Genomic DNA, 21,139 nt, shown 5'->3' with positions numbered 1-21,139 from the left:
TCTAGTCAAAGTAGGCAAAAGTTCAGAAAGAAGACAGTAAGTGGCAAGATTAGGAATTTAAGAACTTGAGAAAGGCGATAAAATAGTTTTACCTGGTAATTTTTCAGAGTTTTTAACCTGGAAGTGATGAGTTCAACTCATAAGCTCTGATGTCTTCATTGACACTATTTCCCAACTCATAGGAAATGACTGTCTGGTTTCCCTTCAAAGCCGGTGGAGGCAACATAGGACCTTAGATATGAACTTGGCCTCTGGTGTCCTTCAAACCTGGTACAACCTGGTTCACTACTCATTTGGCAGGAGAAACTTCAATCTTTTACTACAACCACCCTAAGCTTCATTTCCCCCTTGGAAAAACAGGAATAATATTAGTACCTGCCTGATAGGTTTGTAGTAATGTTCGTTCACATTTTCTGAATATTTACTAAGTATAAAGCTCTCTTCTAAATGGTTTTAGGTTTTACCTCATTTAATCTCTACAAAAGCCTCATGATGTAGGTATGATTAATATTCCTATTTTATAGAAGAGGAAACTGAAGAGGCACAAAGGTTCCCCAGAGTCAGACAGCTATAATAATAAACGTCAGACTGGATGCAAACCAAGAAAGTCTAGGTAAATAGGAGAGTACAGAGGAATCGTAAATGCACCCAACTGTTATATCGTCTTCTTTGAAAAAATAGATTAGAGAAATAAATTTAAAGCATAGGAATGCTAAGTCCTGGTCATCCTGGATTTAACAACATTTAAATTAGTCAATCATTTGCAAATTATATCCCATGGCCTTCTGGGGACAATGTCACTATTACTAAAAACATTCTTGTTCAAAATATAACTTTGATAACTACAGAGTCAATATGATTAGAGTTCTTTCCATTTATGAACCCTTTGAAAGAGGAAATATCTGTGTTGGTTATCTGTAATCAGAACGATAGTACCTATAAGATTTTGGCTAGGAAACTGCTGATAATTCAAGTGCGTTCAACTCCCCATTGTGTTCGACACCCCCATTAGGTCATTATAGTTTCTAAATGGCATTAAAAATGCCATTTTCTTAATGCTAATTCTTGACTTCAGGAATTAACAGGCAGGTGTTACTAATAGTGCATGTAATTTATAAAATTAGTGGCTTCCTTTCATTAGGACATAGATTTGAATGATTTTAATTATCAGACAGAGTAAGGGCATCTGGGTTAAAGTAACTGCAGTTGTTCAGTATAAAGGGGAACAATGGTTTACAACAGTCCATGGAAATTGAGTTGTTGGGTACAAAGGAAATTCACCCACCTTGCCCTATAATGCCAACAAACTCTACCCATGAATAACAGGCTCTAGATTCAGCTTAATCACGTGAAACTTTTTCAAAAGTTTCATGAGATTGTCAAGATGGCCGTAGATTGCTAGTGGTTAAAAATGTTTTTTTGTTTTTTTTTTAAATTTTGGTTACTTTCAAGCTGTTTGAATATTGGGTTTCCTATATTAGATTTCTTATGACATTTTATCAGACAGACAAATTTTTATCTAAATTTAATCATAACTATTCAATCGTTAGCAAATAATTACATATCACAACTTTTTAATATTATATTTTGTTTTTAAACTAGTAACTCCTTTGTGGATCTCTAGGCCTGGCCTGTTTTCATATTCTTTCTACCTTTCCCTCATAGGTTTTACATTTAATAAAATTTGTTAACTTTAATGGACATGAAACATTAGTAATATTGCCCAGAAGTGTTCAGCCTGGATCTTGTTACAAGTAGCCATGCTTTCTCTTTTTAGGTTGCTATTGTTGCTCAATTTGATCCTGTTAGAATGATGTCAGATACAATGGCATCGAAGGCAAAGATTGGTATTGGAATTGAAGAAGAATTTATTCTTCAAAAGCCACTCTTCACATTGAATACATACAATGAACAGCAGGTAATTATGGGAATTCACATGATTGATGCAAAAGCCATGATGATAAGAACTGTAGAAGTGTGTGTTTTGGGTTACAAGTCACTTTCAATATTTACATTTGAATACCACACATACCAGTATAATTTTTTACTTCTAAGTGGTAGCATATAATTACTGCACAATTCTTTATAAAATAGATGATAGGAAAAACAGTTTATCTGAAAATGTATTGACTCTATCATTGAAAATTATTTTTTAAATTAAAAAATTTTACAAGATTTTACTTTAAAGTTGTGTTAATATTGTATATTGTTGGTGAATATTTCTCTATCATATTCAGAATTGGTTTAAATTTATAACATAAATCCTTTTAAAGAAACAACTGATGATGCTGAGGGAAGCTTTCAGAAATTAAAATGAACAGAAGACAGTACATCAGAGCTAATGATAAAATAAAACGTATTCTGTGGAAAAAGTATTAAGGGGTTATTTAACCATTTATAGAAAATTTGATTCATTTTACTGTTGCTGTAACTGAGAATGGATTTTAAAAAGAGTTTTTAGTTGAATGGATGGAAGGGAGGGAGGACAGATGAATCCCTGAATGCTCTATCCTGAACTTAAGGGAGAAAGTAGTTGTTAATTTTGCCAATTTGAGGAGAGCTGCTAAATGCTTATTTAATTATTTAAAAAGCAGGAAACTTCATTCATCATTGACAAGTAAACCGAGTGTGCCTCAACTATGTGCTGCATAATTTCCTAAGGCATACAAAGATGAACGGTTCATTTATTAATTGGACAAATATTGATAGAGCAAAACTATGTCTGGCACTGTGTGGGTGCCATCCCGAACAAGGTAGACTTGTCCTGTGTGGAGGAAGTGAGCAGGGTAGCTGGGTTGGGAGGGCAAGTAACAAGTATGGGGATAATGCCTCGGTTCAGATCACCTCCATAATGGAGGTAAGGGCTACAGCAGCCAGTCGAGGGGAATGAAAGGTTAGCCCTCACTGGAGGAGTCAGAGAAAGTGTCAAAGAGGAAACTTAAGAACATCCTACTCGAGGATTTCTGGCAGTGGAAACAATATTCATTCCAGATGATTAAGCTAAAAACAAAAAAGTAGGTTGGAGGTGGGGTGGGAGTAGGGAGAGAGATAAATTACAAGGGTGCTTCCAGAATCCAAAGCGGAGGACAGCTGTGGCTTGTGAAGAATTGAAGTCAGAAGGTAAAAAGCTCTCAGGTACCTGGGCTGAGGAACTAAGGGTTTCACCAGGCAGAAGAGGACGGAAAGAGGTCCTTACTGGTGTGTCTTCAGCAGTGTGAGGTCCATGGCAAGGGTGGATGCCGGGAGCTGAGACTGGACACAGCGGTTAGGGTCAGACTGTGAAGAATATAGGTTTTGCTTGCAGAGACATTTGACCTTTATCCTGTGGAGAGAGGTGAAACTTGGAAGCAGGTGAATTACCTAATCAGATTGGTTTTAGCAATATGTTCTGAATGGGAAATTGGTGGGTGGGGCATGTGGTCATAACCTTTAAGATGGTAGAACCCTCACAGGAGTGGGTAGAGGGGCAAGAATGGCTCTAGCTGAGGGAGAGGGGTGATAATGAAAATGAGGATAATTCTAAACTAGGCAGTTTGTTCCACGATTTACTGGCTGTGTGAACTTTTATGAGGTATTTTCCATCTTTCTGTCTTGTTTTTTTCATCTGTAAAATAATAATTTGAGAGCTTCTTGTGAGGATTAAGAAAATAAATGTCAGTTGCCTGGAATATTGCCTGGCACCTAGTAGTAATTCAGTAAATTATCATCATTAGGTGTTGCTGCCATTTCCATATAAGCACATATAAGGAAAAACAGAATTAGGGAGAGAGAAAATTTTTGTTCATGTCATGTGTAGGGTGAAAATGTCCAGTGCACATTTACAAGAAACTGATCGGCTGCCTCTGGGTAGGAATTGGGAAGAGAGAGGTCAGCATGCAAGGGAGATTTCTATTTCACTTTGTTTATTCAAAAAATAGAATAACAGAAACATTTTAAACCTCACAACCCCAGAGCTGAGGAGTTGAATCCTGGAGATAATGAGGAAGTCAACAGCACACAGGTGGAGCATGAATCCCCGGAAGTGGATGAAAGTGAACAGGGAGATTATATTGGAGCCGAAGAGGAGAAACCTAAGTCTAAGGCTCAAATATGTTGGTTGTGAGACATAAATCTCCATATTATCCTTGACATACATGCATCATTGCCCCTAGTCTCTGTATCTGATCAGTTGCCAAGATCTATTCTTCCCTTCACAGTGTTTCTGACAGTTATCTCTTCTTTGCTACCAGCCATGCTTAGGCATTTATTACCACATGTCTGGACAATTGTAGTAGACCTCTAACCACTCCCTCTGTCTCCATTTCTTCTTTCCCTGCCACCTTAATTTATCCTGATCTTAAAATCAAATCCATCTTTTTATGCAGTGACAATGATTCTATTACTTCCATGCTAAAAACAGAAACAAACACACCTTCAGTAGCTCCCCAGACTCCCTGGCATAGCCTTCAAGTCTTTAAAATTCAAATCCCAGTCTTAGAAGTGTCCTTCTGCAGTGTTCCCCCGTGGGATTTTACCCAAGCTGCCCTGATCCCACACTGACCTATTTCACCTCTAAGTTTGCACGTGCCTTCCTTTCTTGCTCAATCTCTCTTTCTCTCTCCTTTGCTTTATAGAAGAATAAGTTGGACTTTACAATTAGCTCAAGTGCTCCCCTTTACCTGAGACCAGGAGATGTATCTACTCTTGGGATAGCAGTCATACGTTACCAAAAAAAAGTATATATCTGTGTACAATCTTATTACCCCTCTCAAACAGCTCCTTAAATGAGGGGCTGCTTTCAATCTTCTAAGGGGACTTCAGGTCCATGTCAAATGCTTCATTATCTGAAATCCATACATGGCTACCTTCTAATCATTGCAAACAGCACTGTTGACATTTAATAGTCATAGAAGAAGGGATAAGGTCCAATCAGCTATAAATGAAAACAGAAATTGAACTACTCATATGTCTAGTCCCACTTAGAAGCAGATTGATGGAAGCATTTTCTAGTTCTGCTTGAAATAGAAATCCGGCCTTGGAAGAAAAGTCCTATTGATTTTGTTTTTCAAGTAATGGCCATGTGTTCAAACTTAATTTACATATTGCCAAGTGATGGAGAAATTAAAATGTTTAAAGACATGCACAAGGTTGCAATTTAGATTTATTTTATTTTAATCAATGGTTGTCTGTGTTTTCTAATTCCAGCTATCAGTAAATAATGAATCAATGATAGCAATGAAAGTAAGCTTCTTTTATCTCATCTGTTAGTCATTTTAATGTGTTTTATTTTTACTAGTATGCAATATTCTATACATCTTATATTGGAAACTACTTGATACACTGGAAAGTGATAATGTCAAAAAGATTTTGGACATTTTCGGTAAAAATAACCAGAATATAGTCACTGTATATACAAGATTTATTGTCATGTTGTCATCTATACAGAAATAACAATTATGCATCTTGGGGAAATATGGAACTAAATGATAAAATTTACTTTAGTTAAATGAATTGCTATTTATTTAAATTGTATTTTATTTCTACAGATAATTTCTGACCCTAGACTTCGTTTTGAGTTAGCACTTCGAGAAGCTGGACTTCATAAAACCTTTTATGCCAAAGAGATACTACCAAAAATTAGTCCTCCAAAACCTCCAAGAAAAGACATGGAGTCTACTGTATTTAAAATCTAGAGTCCATCTTCAAATCCTATTAGACATAAATAAGATTTTTTCTGAATACATTTATATGTGTAATAATTTCTAGTTTTTAAATTTTTAAAAAATACCAAACATAGAAATCATGGCATTTATTAAAACAACTTTGCTTTTGTTTATGATTCTTAGAATTTTATGTATTATTTCGAATATCTTTGTTATGTTTAATAAGACTAAATTCTCCAAGACTTATGAAAATTAAGGATGACACATATGGTACATATATTATTATTTAGTAAATTGTGTTTTGGATGTTACATTACCCCATGAAAAGAGCTCAAAACAACCATTTGTGAGAATTATAATTTATGTTGCTGTCACCAGCCAGCATTCATTTCTGCCTGTTATTTCAGAATTTGACTTTTTAATTATAAAAGCTTCATTATCATTAATATTTCAATTATTTCTTAATTATTATAAGAGGAGAGTCAACCTTTTTCTAAATTTAGAAACCAATTTGGTACACCATGTTTACTGCAAACCAATCATCCAAACAATTTCATTTTGCAAATTAGCCCATAAGAATAAATTAGAAATTAGAAATAGCATTTTAAGCATGGGAATATGGTTTGGCTTGGAAAACAATGTGTATGTTTGTTTAGAAAGAATATTTTAAAATTTATAATTAGAGTGCTATCAAAATGTCTACATTACCTATCAAATGTCGAGATTTTATAGGAAGGGGATGTTTCTAATGAAACTCCAGCAGAGTTTTTCTTTCTTTCTAATGAACCACACAAATCCACGTAGCTGGTGATGTTCAAGAGGAGGTCGTGAGACCATTTTGAGAACCACGGGGAGTTGTACTTATGGTTCTGATGGAAACAGTTAGTTAAGATTGGCCAGCAGTGTAGCTGTTACCTGTGCCCATATTCATTTTCTTTCTTTTTAAAAATGGTATTAATAATAGATACCATTCATTGAGCACAGACTGTGTGCTCAGCACCAAGTATAGGTACTTTATATATATTGTCTTATTTGACCATCATAACAACCTTATGAGACTTTCATTTCATGTAATAGGAACTAGGTTGAAAAAGGTAATATAATATGGCCTACATCAGTTGTTTTTCAAACTGTGAGTCATTAAAATCAATCCAATGAGTCCTGATCTGCATTTTTAATGAAACAAACTGAAATAAATCTGGGATACAAATGGCTGATAAACACATAAAAAGATGGACATACCAGTTAAAACCCCCAATGAAAGAAATTGGACACCACTGCCCTTAATCCAATGGTTACTAAATGGTATAGCCTGATTCAATTTCACATCTTTGCGGATGATGGTCTTGTCTCAAAGTGAATGGAAACAATATAATCAATCTACCTGGTAGGAAGTCCCTGAGGTTCCCACCAACATATCCTCAAACACACCCAAGTATGCATTTTCCTTTTGCTTTCTCTATCAGTGTCTAGCAGTGGGGACAACGCTATCAAACACCAACCTTTCATGTGTGTTTTGGGTTTCATCCCTTTCGACTCCATCAGAATTTCTGTTTTTCGATTATGTTCTTTCTGTCCTGTATCTTCAAATTCTCCCTTAACCTAACATTCTCCTCTAGCTACCAGGCTATTTCTCTGCTGCTCTTCTTAGGTAAACTTCTTTTTTTTTTTTTTTTTTTTTTAAAGATTTTATTGGGGAAGGGGAACAGGACTTTATTGGGGAACAATGTGTACTTCCAGGATTTTTTTTCCCACATCAAGTTGTTGTCCTTTCAATCTTAGTTGTGGAGGGTGCCGTTCAGCTTCACGTTGTTGTCCTTTCAGTCTTGTTGCAGGGACGCAGCCCACCATCCCTTGCAGACGTTGAACTGGCAACCTTATGATTGAAAGGACGCTCTCCAAACAACTGAGCCATCCAAAGCCATCCAGGAGACAGCTCAGCTCAAGGTGCCGTGTTCAATCTTAGTTGCAGGGGGCAGAGCCCACCATCCCTTGTGAGACTCGAGGAATTGAACCGGCAACCTTGTGGTTGAGAGCCCACTGGCCCATGTGGGAATCGAACTGGCAGCCTTTGGAGTTAGGAGCACGGAGCTCCAACTGCCTGAGCCACCCGGCCAGCTCTAGGTAAACTTCTTGAAAGAGTTGCCTGTAGATATGTGGTGTCTTCTCACTTTCCAGTTACTATCACTCATTCTCATTTAGCTTTGCCTTCAACCTCCACTGACACTGCTCTTAGCAAGGTCATCAATGAACTCCATATTGACAATCTTGGTGACCATTTTCAGTCTTCATCTTACCGACTTCAAAGCAACATTTAACTCAATTAACAATGAGTCCGTCTTAGAACATGTTCTTCTGTTGGCTTCTATGACACCCATCTACTTTACCTCCTGCTTTATTCTCTTCTCGGTCTCCTTTGCTGACTCCCCCATCTCTATTGATCTCTAAGTATTAGAGAGCTTCGGGATTGGACTTTTCAGCGTTAACCTTCTTTATTATTGAGTTGCCCAAGGGAAGATTCTTAAAGACTGTACTTTAGTTTTAGCTTTTAAATTATGTCTTCTGAGTGTCTTTTAATTTACAGGCCTCCCCTTCCTCCTTTTTTTTTCTCTTAAAATGTATTTGTTGAAGAAATTTACATGTAGAATTTCCTAATTTGGATTTTCTGACTGTATCCTGTTGGTATAATTTAATATGTTCCTCTGAGTTTGCTATAAATTGATAGTTAAATTTAGAAGCTTTATCAGATATCAGATTTGGGTGTTTTTTATTAAGACTACTTAATTATGGTATTATGTTCACCCATCAGGATTCATACATTATCTGTTTGGACCTTGTTTTAAAATTTTAGCTAATACTAATTCTCAGAGCCTAGATCCATTAATTAATTACAGATTGCATGATAGACATATTATAATTCAATCACTCCTTGATAAGCTGGAAACCTTATATAAAGAAAAATTTCCCTCTTCTGGTATTTACCAGAATGAGAAAGGTATGCTAAGTGTTTAAGACTTTATTTTCTTCAATTATCAGTTTTCTAAATAATTAGTTGGTTTTCTAATATCCTCCAAAGGTAATCAGTTTTGTTCTATTTTTATGAAGTCATAGATTTAAAGGTATTTGATGTTTCAGTCTACTAAAGTATTATCCTTATTGCTGCTCAAATGATCCCTTCCTTTCCCAGAGGAAGACTTTTTAGTTTGGTTCATGGATTCTTTTAAGCCAACCTAATAGATTTATTTGATAACTTCCTTGCTATTCCAGTTATTTATTGCTTTTTAACTAAACTTAATCATTCAAAACTACAATTTTCTACCATCTCTTATAGTTTTGTGGGTTGACTGGGCTCTACCATATGATTCTTGCTTGAAATTTGTATTTTATGTCACTGCTGTAACAAATTACTACAAATTTAATGGCTTAATTAAGTCTTAATTAAGACAATATAAACTTATTGTCTGATTGTTCTGAAGGTCAGAATTCTGAATTGTGTCTCACTGGGCTAAAATCTAGATGTTGATGGGGCTGCATTCCCATTTGGAGACTAGTGGAAAACATACCTTTTTTGCATCAATTGTGATGATCAAGTAGTTTTTCTTCCTTTATTTTGTTAATATGATGTATTGCATAAATTGATTTTCATGTTGAACCGCCCTTGCATTCCAGGAATAAATCCCACATGTTCGTGGTGTATAATCCTTTTAGTGTGCTGCCAAATTCAAGTTCACTAGTATTTTGTTGAGGATGACATCAACATTTTTGAAGCATATAATTTCATTTTCTTAAAAAATAGAAAATTCTTCATTGTGGATCTTTGTTTTTTATTAAAAAAAATTTTTTTTTGTATATCTTAGCTTCTATTTACCTTAAGGCCTTATCTGTTATATTTTTTTCATTTCATTTTTTTAGTTTACTTTCAATTCTGAAATATTTTTCTTTTATTTATAATTTTTTTCCTGAGACTATATCATCTAATTTCTGAGTTTTCCTAATTCTGATTAATGTTTTTTCATATCTTGTATCATTTTCATATTTTTAACTTTTAGATTATAATTTTAATCTATGTTGTGGTAATGTCTCTCTGGCATTCATTCCTCATCTATAGAGATGTTATTATGCTTCTTAATCTGTTTTTTCATGTTAAAATAAAGATCTGATTTTTTTCTTTGCTCATTTATCCTTGAAATTAATTTGCCTTAACTTTTAGGAGCATTTGTTGCTCGAGATAGTTCCTATAACTTTATAGCTCATGAGTTCTCTCTTTTGTTATATTTGTGCAGGGTTCAAACAATTTGGCAGCTTATTTTCTGCAGATATGTCCTCCACTACTTTTACCTGGGCCTGCCATTTCCCTTAACTCTGTTGTTCCTGTGCTGCTCAATTGGATTCTCCTTGCACCAATTTCTGATCATTGTGGGGCTTTGTCCTAGAAGTAAGTTTTGACTACTTAGGCTGGGAATTTTGGGGGCCAGACTTCTCTGGCCCCTTCAGACTTTACTGCAATCTCTTTGTACTTGTTCACTGTTAGAGAGCGTAAAATTCTCAGTTCCAGCTGAAACAGCTTCCAGTGAGGACTTCTTGACTCTTTTTAGGTTTCTCAGATCCATCTGATGCCCTTCACTTGCCAATGTCCTACAAAGAAGTTGGTATAATCAGGTCTTATAGTCGTCAGTGGTTACTCTTTAACCATTTATATTTGTTAGTGTATGGGGATACCTTGTCACCAACTACTGAAGATTATTCCCAAGAGTTTTTGGTGGTGTTGTCTTGTCTTTTTTTCTTTGTTTTCTTTTAGAGACCAGTATGAAGAGATTCAAATATTCTATCACTTCTGCTTTCATTTTCCCAGAAACTGTTCAAACTTAATTCTTGATCCTAACTGCCTTTTTGGCACTGAACATGCTCCTCTCTCATCTCATTAATGGAACCTGGAACCACCATCCACCACATTATGCAAACCTGAAATCTTCAAGTCACTTATTATGCGCCACCCCTTACTTGTAATAGCTGATCTATCTAGACCTATCAGCTTTCTATCTTCTACACTGGAACCGTACTGCCAATGGAAAGTATTTGCTGTGCTTTGTGGCCTCCCAGCCACACCATTCTCATATATGGAGACTATCCCACATTATGCATCCACCTTCCACATCAGAAACTAGATACTCAATTTCTCCAGTCTTTCATTGTATATTCTCTGCCAATCAAATGCACCGATTTGAGATTATATTCATAAGAGAGCTAGTATATGAGAAGGCAAGAATCCATTTTCTGGTAAGGGTGGCAATGGAGGATAAAAGCTTCGGGGGATAAAAGTTGCATAGCTTTAGTATCTAGCACTCAGGGTTGGTGATACAAGCAAAGGTGCATGGGACTAGCAGAGCAGCAGTGAGAATTCAGGGAGGCATTCTCCTAGCGATGGCTGACCATCTTCCCTAGTTGGTAGCCTCAAACCCAGACTCTCTGGCCCTCCCAAAAATTCTAGGAACTACGTAATGCCCTTTAATAAATTGCTTTCCTATTTAAACTAGCTTAGGTGGGTTTCATTGTTTGCTACTCTCTTCAGAAAGTAGGGAGAAGAGAACATTTCCATTTTTAAAACATCGTCTTAATTGCTAAATGCTATTTTTTTATAGCTATAATATCCACTCTATGGAAGGACCAACTAAAAATTACTTTCTCTTCAAAAAGTTCAGCCTACTTGTCCATATGCCAAGTCCTATATAACATTTCTTTTTTTGAATCATGAAAAGGGTGTGGCTTCCTACCTGGCATATATTTGGTTATTTTTTACGGGGCCCCCATTTTCTTGGGTTTTATGTTGCCCTTGTTAAAACAGCTCCATTATCTTTTCAGCCATGCTAGATTTTAAACCTAGGACACAGAGGTAAAATATGAAATCATTTTGAAGGTAAAAGATATTTTTAAGGGAACTTGGGAAAATTAAAGACTTTTTAAAACCTGCACTTTGCCTGGAAAATTTATGAGGAGAATCTATACTATAAACTTTTTAAGATCTCCATCAAACCCCAGAAATGGTGAAGTTTGACTGAAAAAGAAAAAAGGGTCTGACTGTTCTACTGTTTCTGACATCGATTTGGTTTGGAAAATGGTTGTATGCTTGCTGATGCATTTGAGGTTGAACACTTGATAGATTACTGCCAGGGTCCCCAGCAGGCAAGTGTTCAGGAGTGTAGGCATTGAGCATTTAGGAACAGTGAATATTTCACTTTGAGACTCAATGCAGCACTGGATTACCATCATATTAATTAATAGAATTCACAAGCTACATGACTTCTTCTGAAATAAAGTCTTAGTCATTAAGGAGGAATGGGGCATCAAAACTATCCTGTTCTCATCATATTTTTTAAAACTCTAGAAAGATGTTTTCCAACCTCGACAGTAATTTTCTGTTTTTACACTAAGTGCCTGTGTTCTTTCCTACTTTCAGAGTCTAACATTTTCCACTGCTTAAACTGATTCAGGTTTATATTGAAACACACATTTCTAATGTCACTGTAGGCCTTAGTAATTTTACCAAATACTTTTTTTCTTCAGAGAATTTATTATTTTATATGTGAGAATGTAAGTGTGGGGAAGAGTGGTTGCATTATTTTCCTTCTGTTTTGCACATTTTCCCAGACATGTCAATATTACTTAGCACCACATATGTTTAAAACGCCTAATATTTATAAACAATTTCAAAAACAATTTGCTTACATTTCTTTAGACATTTTATAAATATTGTATTAATTTAAAATGCTTACCTTCACAGTATATGTAAAACAAATGCTGCACAAAATGTCCTGTTACTATTGAAATTTTATAAACTAAATTGGGATGATTATTAAAAGTGATATTTATTTTTAAACTTACTAAAATGAAGTAAAACTTTACTTGGAAGTGAAAATACTTGACTTGCTAAGGGAAATCCAGCACACAACAACGTGAATTTATGTAAATTTGGATTAGGACCCTGCTATCTAGAAAGTAAAGATTCAGGTAATGTGAAGAGAATATTTTCTCATCCATGTTGTTATATCGATATAACATAGTTAAACTGACTTAAAAGTGAAAGCCTCAGAGCTTCTTTATTTTAGTGTTTCTAGATAATTTGCTTCCCCCCCCTTTCTCAGTCCAAATTTATCGTTTAATTCAATTCAATAAATATTTACTGAAATTATGACAAGATAGTCTCTGCAATCATTAAAAAGAAGTGTAAAGGGGATCAAATATATGGTGATGGAAGGAGAACTGACTCTGGGTGGTGAACACACAATGGGATTTATAGACGATGTAATACAGAATTGTACACCTGAAATCTATGTAAATTTACTAACAATTGTCACCCCAATAAAATTAATTAAAAAAAAAAAGAATGAGAATTGTGGTAATGGTTGCACAACTCTGAATATTCTTAAAACCATTGGATTATATACTTTGCGTAAACTGTGTGGTGTGTGAATTATGTCTCATTAAAGCTGTTACCAAAAAAAGAAAAGAAAAAGGATAGTTACGTGGGCTAATATGAAAAGAAAACCAAGATACATTGTATAGGTGAGGGTCGAGAGCAACAACAGAAGAATACTTACAGAATAATCTTGTTTATGTAATAAATAATGCAAATTTCTGGAAGGATATATAAAAAACTGTCATCAACTGTTACTTTTGGGTAATCCAAATGGTAAGTTTGGGTGGAGGGGTGAACAGGCAAGTGCTACTTTTCTCTTTATACCCTTAGACCCTTCTGTACTGTTCTGATGTTTACCACAAGCCAGTATTAGTTTTATAATGACTTTTAAAGCCGAATATTTTATAAGGTGCTGTATATCAGATGTTGGGGAATTTAAGAGTTCCAGAACCTGCATAAAATATGCTCTGTGATGGGCAACACCTCACAGAGATATGAGGTGGGTATGGGTCAGCCAATAAAGGCTTTTTGACTCAATGAATGGATGGATTAATGGATGGATAGGTGAACTATATGAATTTGCCTGTATATAGGATACTCAACCAACCACTATTTATAGCTACTTTGAATAAGGAGAAATATTCAAGGTAGAAAGATATAATTTAAAATAAATTCTTTCTCTTCATAAAACATGTTCAGAATTTGGCTGAAGAGATAAAACATTTCACATACATATTTAAGAAAACATACAAGTAAATGGCAGTAGATATGAGAGAACTACAGAGCAAGACACCTCTTGTCCTATTTGCTTCCCTGAGGCGTTGTGATCCATCTCTTCAGCTTCTTGGGACATTGGAACAGCTCGTGTGTTCTTCCTTCCTGCCTTCCCTCCTGTCCCTGTCCACCTTATGTATAGAGATAAGAAAGAACTAGGAAGTGAGGGGGACAGAAAAGGTAGACCAGTTTGAATGGGTCCAAAGGTTTTTGTCAAAGAGTGGAGGGAGTTTCATGCTAGACTTATTGGGTGGCATATAAATATGTCTGAAGTTGAAACATGAAGACAGGACACCATTGCAGAGGACTTCTGTGGTTGACCATGATCAAGACTGCCCTCAGAAAACCTCTCTGTGGAGAAATGAAAAATCCCTAGTCCTTTACACGGGTTGACGTAAAGGAAATTGCATAACCTGTTGTGCAGGCAAAGAAACGAAAGGTTGTGGAATATTATGCAGCAAATGTTTAATGCAAGAATATTATTAAACAGTAGGCAGGGATGATTGTTCTAAATGACGCACCTTGTTGAGAGGCTCCACAGGGTTGTGGCAGTTTTTTCCTGGGTGGTGATGGGATACTTCCCGTAGGGAAGATACACTTCTGGGAGCCCTTTCGTTCAGACCTGGCAGATGTTTCACACCTGCAGGCTGCTGACCATTGTCACACTTCCTTGGTCTGTCACCATGAGGGAAGAAATGCTACACTATTCAGATGATTCTTTGGTGCTTGTTGAACCTAGAAAGCAGTGCCTATTTGTATCTGTGAGTTTCACTTTTGTCGTCCTCCATCCTAACCCCTTTCTCAGACACAGGCCTATGGACTCTTGAAGAGCAGCCTAAGGTGTTTGAACTTTATCGTGCATGCAGCACAAAATAGTTAAAGCTTCGCTGGGCATAGAAACAAAGACAATGATTTCGGAAGGCTAATAAGAGAGCAGGGTACAAGATGGATGGTATTGGGAAAACAGGAAATCGGGGAAACCGTGTATGATTACTTAGCATAAATCAGGTGTGACGTGATATGAAAGTGAGTGTAGTGGAGCCTCTGACCCTTGTCACTACGAGAGAAAAACTGAACTCTAAAGTCATTCATTCCTTTCCCTCTTGCAAAGTTCCTTTAGAGGTGTTGGGGGGCAGGTCTGTCTACCCAGGAAGCCTTGGGCAAATGAAAAGATGAATACCTCTCCTGAGCGTGAAGGTGTGATGACTGGCCTGCTCTACCTTCTCCTTTCCTACTGCCCAAATGGGGGGTTTCTGAATCCCAAACAGGACACTCAGTGCTCTTCTGAAATCTGTGACCAATCCTGCTCCCATGCATGGAGTGATAAGAATGGCGCCCATCACTGGGCATCAAGCCCTTGAGACTGTTGCTCCTTTTGTCAGCACATCACCCTGTGCCCCGAGCCTGGCCTGCTGCACCATATCCTGTCTATGGTTACTTCTTTGTTGTTCCCTGGTGATGGTTTTAATGCCTGTGGTTTTCCAGGACCCAGAGGTTGCGTTCCCTCACCAAAACCTCCAGCTCCTGTGATACCTACCCTCACGCGTCTCCTATTCCCAGTCACCTATGAGATAGGCACTGTTGTTAGCCTTATTATACGGTTAGGGAAACTAAGGAACAGGAAGGGGACTTACCTTGCCCAGTATTACACAGCTCCTAAGAACCTAGATTTAAAGCTATGTAATGTGGCCTCTGATCCCTGAAGTGTACGGCCTGCTAGTCTCAGGGTTTGCCTGTCTGTCCATCCTCCTCATCAAGAGTATCTAGAACTATATTGGGCGTCTAGAGAAAGTGATGGGGCATAGCAACAAGTCAGGTATCGTGATTCTTCAGGTTTTTACCTGATTATGGACTCCAATGTATTATAATGGTGTAATTTCAGAAATGCTGAGAAAGTTCTCTAGCAATCCTCCTACCCCTCCTCTATCTCCCATTATCTGGAATAGATGCTGAATTTCTTTTAATCATGAAGCACATAGGAAAATGTGAGTCCTACAGAAGGGCTATTTACCGTAAGCCATTGTTTCCAAGGTCTGTTCTACTGAATATTCTTTTCCAAGATCGAATCATGCACCAAATACCGTCCCAGTAATGACTATAAAAATAAAGTCTCACTTCCTTTTTATACATAATTGGTTTTGCCATAACCACCATTCAGTAGTTTTACCTGTTTGTCTTCTGTACATTTCTGGAAATGTCTACACATTACAAAAACATGTCCCGCTTGAAGCTTGAAATCTTACAAATCCCTGTGGCTCCTCAGATAATTGTTTGCCATCTCATATTTGGCCTCACATAAGCAGTTGCTGTTTTCCCTCCCAGCTTTGCTCTAAGCATGAAAACAAGACATTTCCTTAATTCCACACACTAATAGCTATGATCAGCCTGTAATCATTGACAAGATTTATTGAAAGCTTAGAGAATAGAAGTGGATTATGATCAGAGAAATAAAGAACTAATATACTAGATGTGCCCACAGGCCAAATCTTCCACAGAGGTCTTCTACCAGCCACCATTCTCCTTGGCAGCACCTACCATGGTGTGTGGTAGTGGTCAGCCAGACTGCATCCAGGAGAGAATCCATGTGCCTCCTCCAGCTAGAGGCCAGGCTCCAGGTCTCTCGGGCTCCACTGAAACTATTCCCCTCATTTGGAGTCCCCCCAGGACTATTGACTGGGGCTGGGGAGGAGGATTGCAGGGAGGTGATCCAGGGGAAAATGAAAAGTGCATCCCTTCTTGATGGTATGGACTTGTCCAAAATACCACCAAAGTATCCATCCCCAGTTGGCAATTAGCACCTTCTGAGAACTATTCATTATTGAACAATACTGCTGTGGGCACATGAGGAATTCACTGCACTAAATCTAATCTGTTATTTTTCCATCTCTTCTCTAGCATGACCTGAACAGTGGTCCAACCATATACCCTCCAGTCATTACTCAGTCACTTTCCTAAATTTCCTATACGCAGAAGCTTAGGCCAAAGCAGAGCTCTCAGGAACGAGGACAATTTTCAGGCATAGAGCCATTTAAATATAGATTTGGGAAAAAAAAGTTCTTAGTTTAATTGTGCTAAAAAAACAAGCTCAAATACATTACTAAATGAAATACATTATTTCAATCTGAAGTATCTGAATTTGCATTTTTCTCCTACCGTCATTCAGGTCTTCCAAAAGAACAATGGTGTATGGATATATTAAAAAAAAACCCTGAACACAGTAACATTGTTCATTAAAAATAACAAAAAACAAGCAAGCTGGGGTTAGAGACACATTACTTCAAACATATGCAACTTTGTAACCAGAACACTAACATCAACAATAATAGTTACCTGGGGAGTTAACTTGGACCACACAGGAATCTACCACAGTGAGTGAACAAATGCACAGAAATAACAGAGAGGACATGCTGGTAACACCTCATTTAGAGCACAGCTGGAAAGTGCTGAGCAAAGGCCTGTGGAACTGGACTCCTGAGCCAGCAGGCTGCTTTTATGGTGGGCAGTATGCGTCCAGGGAAGGACTGCCAAACTCCAAGTAACCCCATCTACAGAAGGGTCACAGGCCTACAGGTTTCCCCATCCCTACCCTTTCTGAAGGGTCAGGTTTTTTCCTCAACCCATTCTTTTACAGAGAGTAAAGTCATTTCAAGTGCCCTATTTGGGGAAGTCTTCATTTCAGTTTCCTCACTGTGCACAGAACTAAAGGCCTGGCCTTCTGTTTCTATGCCTCCCCCTATGCTACCCCAGCAGCCATTTAACCCCCATATCTCTGGGCCCTGGAGCAGGGAGCAGCAACCTTTTTCTATGTAGAGCTAGATAGTATTTTTACCTTTGTGGGTCATATGATGTCAGTCATGACTACTCAACTCTGCTGTTGTAGCCAAAAAGAAGCCAGAGACAAGATGTAAACCCTGAGCCTGACTGGTTCCAATAAAATTTGAAACAAACAGGAAGCCCCGTCTGGGTTTGGCTGCCAGGCTATGTACATAGGTTGCTGACGCTGATATAGAAGAGCACTCGTTTCTGTGTTCATCTGCCTCTCTGGTGTGGGTGTCCTCTTTGTTTTTTCTGTCTCTTAAGGGTTTCCCCTAGTTTTTCGGGAGCTTAACAAGGCCTTTTAAAGTATCTTTATATGATTTATCCAGAGATGGGTGATTTGGGGTGGCAGAGGGATCTTTATAATACCTAGTTCTCCATCCTTTTGGAAATATAAGTCTGCTCTATTTTCTGTCTCTTTAATGTCTCTGTCTTTTAATTGATGAGTTAAGTCAATTTATATTTACTGTGATTATTGGTACATTAATATTTATTTACATCACCTTACAGTCTATTCCTTGTTTACTATGCTACTTTTAATCTTTCTCGTTTTTCCTCTTTCTCCTTTCTACTACATTAATGAATCTTTTCTTTATTTTATTTTTCCCCTCTAATTATTTGAAGATTCAACATTAAATTTCAATTCTTTTGAAGGTAGCCCTTAATGTTTTAATACAATCTCCATAAAACTGGGGGAAAGGGAAGTTGTAAAAAGAAAAAATAATTAATACACAAATAACTTAAAGTCTAACATCATTCCAAACCTCTACTTTCTTCCCCAGTGATAATGGGTCCTTAGGACCCTTCAACTGACCACACTCCATTTTTCCATTTTTAATGATTTAGTATTGATTTTTAATCCCTCCAAATTGATTTTTCAGTGTTTACCAATTTTTTGCTCACCTTTCTTCTTACATCCTACACATCCTTCTGAGTTCAATTTTTCCCCCCTGAAGTATGTTCTTCAATAAGTTGTTCTTTTAGCAAGAATAGCAAGGGCACTCTCTTTACTTTTGTTTTAAGAAACGTTTTTATGTTGTCTTCATTCCTGAGTGATATTTTCTACCTGGGATAAAATTGTAGGTTGACAATATTTTTTCCTCAGGACTCTGAAGATACTATCTTTTAGATAATCTAGAATCTTCTAGATTCTATAGCTGCTATTGAGATGTGTGCTTTTGATCTATCTGTTTGTAGGGAATCCCTCTTTCTCTTTTTATGCTTGCTTTTAACATTTTCTTTTGGTTTTCTTTGATAGTTTCACTATAATATTTCTGTATGTGATTTAACTTAATTTATACCATGCTTCTTGAATACTCATATCTTGTACCAATTCTGGAAATTTCTTAGTCATTACATTTTGACTATTGCTCTTTATTGTTCTCTCTTTTCTCTCCTTCTGGAACTTCTTTTAGAAGTATGTTGGGTTTTTCATTGGATTTTTTACGTTTCTTACTCTTGCTTTTATATATTTCAATCTCTTTTTCTTCCTGTGCTGTATTCTCATATTTTTATTCAGTTCTATTTTATAGTCACTAATTCTTCAGTTGTGCTTAATCTGCTATTTAACTCATCTACCAAGTGTTCTTTACAGTTACCAATTTTTTCATTTTAATTTCAAATATTTGAAATGTCATTTGGAAATAAAGTTTGGCTCGTGTTGAGTGTAGTGGTTAAGAACCCAGTATTCCGGTGCTATAGACTGAAGGTTTGTGCCCCCCCAAATTCATGTGTTGAAATCCTAACCCCCCAGTGTGATGATATTATGAGGTGGAGCTTCTAGGAGGTGATTAGATCATAAAGGTAGAGCTCAAATGAATGGATTAGTGCCCTTTAAAAAAAAAAAAAAAGTCTCCAGAGAGCAACCTTGTCTCTTCTGCCATGTGAAGTAACAGTGAGAAGGCAGCTGTCTGTGAGTCAGGAAACAGGTTCTCACCAGACACTGAATCTGTCAGCACCTTCATCTTGGTCTTCTCAGCCTGCAAAACTGTGAGAAACAAAGTTTTGTTGTCTAAGCCACACAGTCGATGGAGTTTTGCTATAGCAGCCCAAGTGGACTAAGACATTGGATAAAGACTGTCTTTGTGCAAATCTCAGCTCTGTCACTTATTAGGTCTGTGACCTGGACCAAGTTAGTTAACCTCTCTGTGGCCCAGTTTTCTCATTAATAAAGTGGATCAACAATAATACCTCATCATACCACAATAATAGGGTTGTTGTGAGGATTAAATGAGTTACTAGTTGCAAAGCATTTACAAAAACATTTAGCAAGTGGCCAGTGCTGTACTACTATTGTCATCAACATCATTCAAAGTAGTCTTGTCTTTTTGCATTTCTCATCCTTGTGTTTTAATTACTTCTGTTATAGCTTTACTCATTTTAAAGATATTTTCTTTGATAGTCACTTTCCAAGTCCCATTCTAGTAACACAAGTTCTTGTATCTGATCCTCTTATACCTTGTATCTACTGACTGTGCCTCACACAAAAATTGTTACTTGCTTATTCTGTGATGTTTTTTCATGAGCTCCTCTTCAGTGAGGCTGATTATTTTGTAAGAATCCCCTGTCACCTAGATGTGTCTGTGTTCCCCCAGGTGATTTTGCATTTACTTACGCCAGGAATGCCACGAGCATCTCTGTTTCCTAATCACATTTTCTGTTTATAGTTTTAAATTGGGTTTCCTGGAATATAATAAAAATATGAACTGTAAGTCTAAATAAAGATCAAGCATGGAATTTGGGTTTCTCAGGGAATTCTGCTTATCTTTCCTACAGGTTGCCTAGACAGAGACAGACCAGCAGATTCACTGTTGGTATCTTTAAATGCCATTTTAAGTAAATAAACCTTTGCTTCATAATTCATGAAGCACATACACACACCTCTCCATTTTTTAATAGCCATAGTGACTGAACTTTTCCCCAGTTCCAAAGAGGAATCATGAAGACTAGGTGGGCAGATTTTTTTTCTGTTGAATCTTAGTCCCAACACCTCACTTCACCAAATTGAGGCCTCATGTCTCCATGAGCTTTAAACGCGGACATCCAGGTTATCCAGTACCTGCTCAAGTTACTACTCTGGCTTTGTTTCCTCTTTTTCATTAGCATGTTTTGATTCTCTTCCAGAAATATTTCACGCAGCTTTGGTAGATGTTTCCAGTGCTTTGGGGTATGTCAGCTCTCCATTTTGCACAACCCCCAATGGACTTCTTCCTTCTCATAACATTATTTCACAACTGTCTTCCTTACTAGTCTTCCTTCCCTTTCAATATTTCCTTTCTGTTTTTTTTCCCTTATTATCCTCTTCCACTTTGTACCAGTTACTTTCCTTCTCTGGTAGCATATTTCAGTCCTAAAGAGTGCCATATGTGCTATGTCAACCTGAAAAGACAAATAGCCCTATTAATTTGCCTTCTACTATCATTGAGACACCCAAGCATTTATACCAAGGGCAATGCATATTGGATTGATGCAGGAAAATTTCATTTTAAAATCA

General features: G+C 37.0%; 1 protein-coding gene across 12 annotated transcripts in view; it reads left to right on the top strand.

Moving 5' to 3' along the window:
* Positions 1-21,139, top strand: part of CCDC148 (coiled-coil domain containing 148) — a gene marked incomplete at its 3' end in the record, with an annotated part of 459,403 nt that overhangs the window by 208,655 nt on the left and 229,609 nt on the right. For 9 of the 12 annotated variants that reach the window (XM_081052574.1, XM_081052573.1, XM_081052565.1 and 6 more), the window contains 2 exons: positions 1,778-1,918; positions 5,526-6,799. The exons of 1 other annotated variant lie outside the window; for it this stretch is intronic. In XM_081052574.1, the coding sequence (XP_080908700.1) occupies positions 1,778-1,918; positions 5,526-5,672 (288 nt within the window). Of the gene's footprint in view, positions 1-1,777; positions 1,919-5,525; positions 6,800-7,466; positions 9,818-21,139 lie in introns of those variants that run through there. 2 more of the 12 variants (XM_081052569.1, XM_081052568.1) reach the window with 2 other exon arrangements.

Source organism: Rhinolophus hipposideros, assembly GCF_964194185.1.
Source record: "Rhinolophus hipposideros genome assembly, chromosome: 6".
In the NCBI taxonomy this organism is placed as follows: domain Eukaryota; kingdom Metazoa; phylum Chordata; class Mammalia; order Chiroptera; family Rhinolophidae; genus Rhinolophus; species Rhinolophus hipposideros.
The sequence above is the reverse complement of the archived record's forward strand: the minus strand, read 5'-3'. Positions and strand labels throughout refer to the sequence as shown.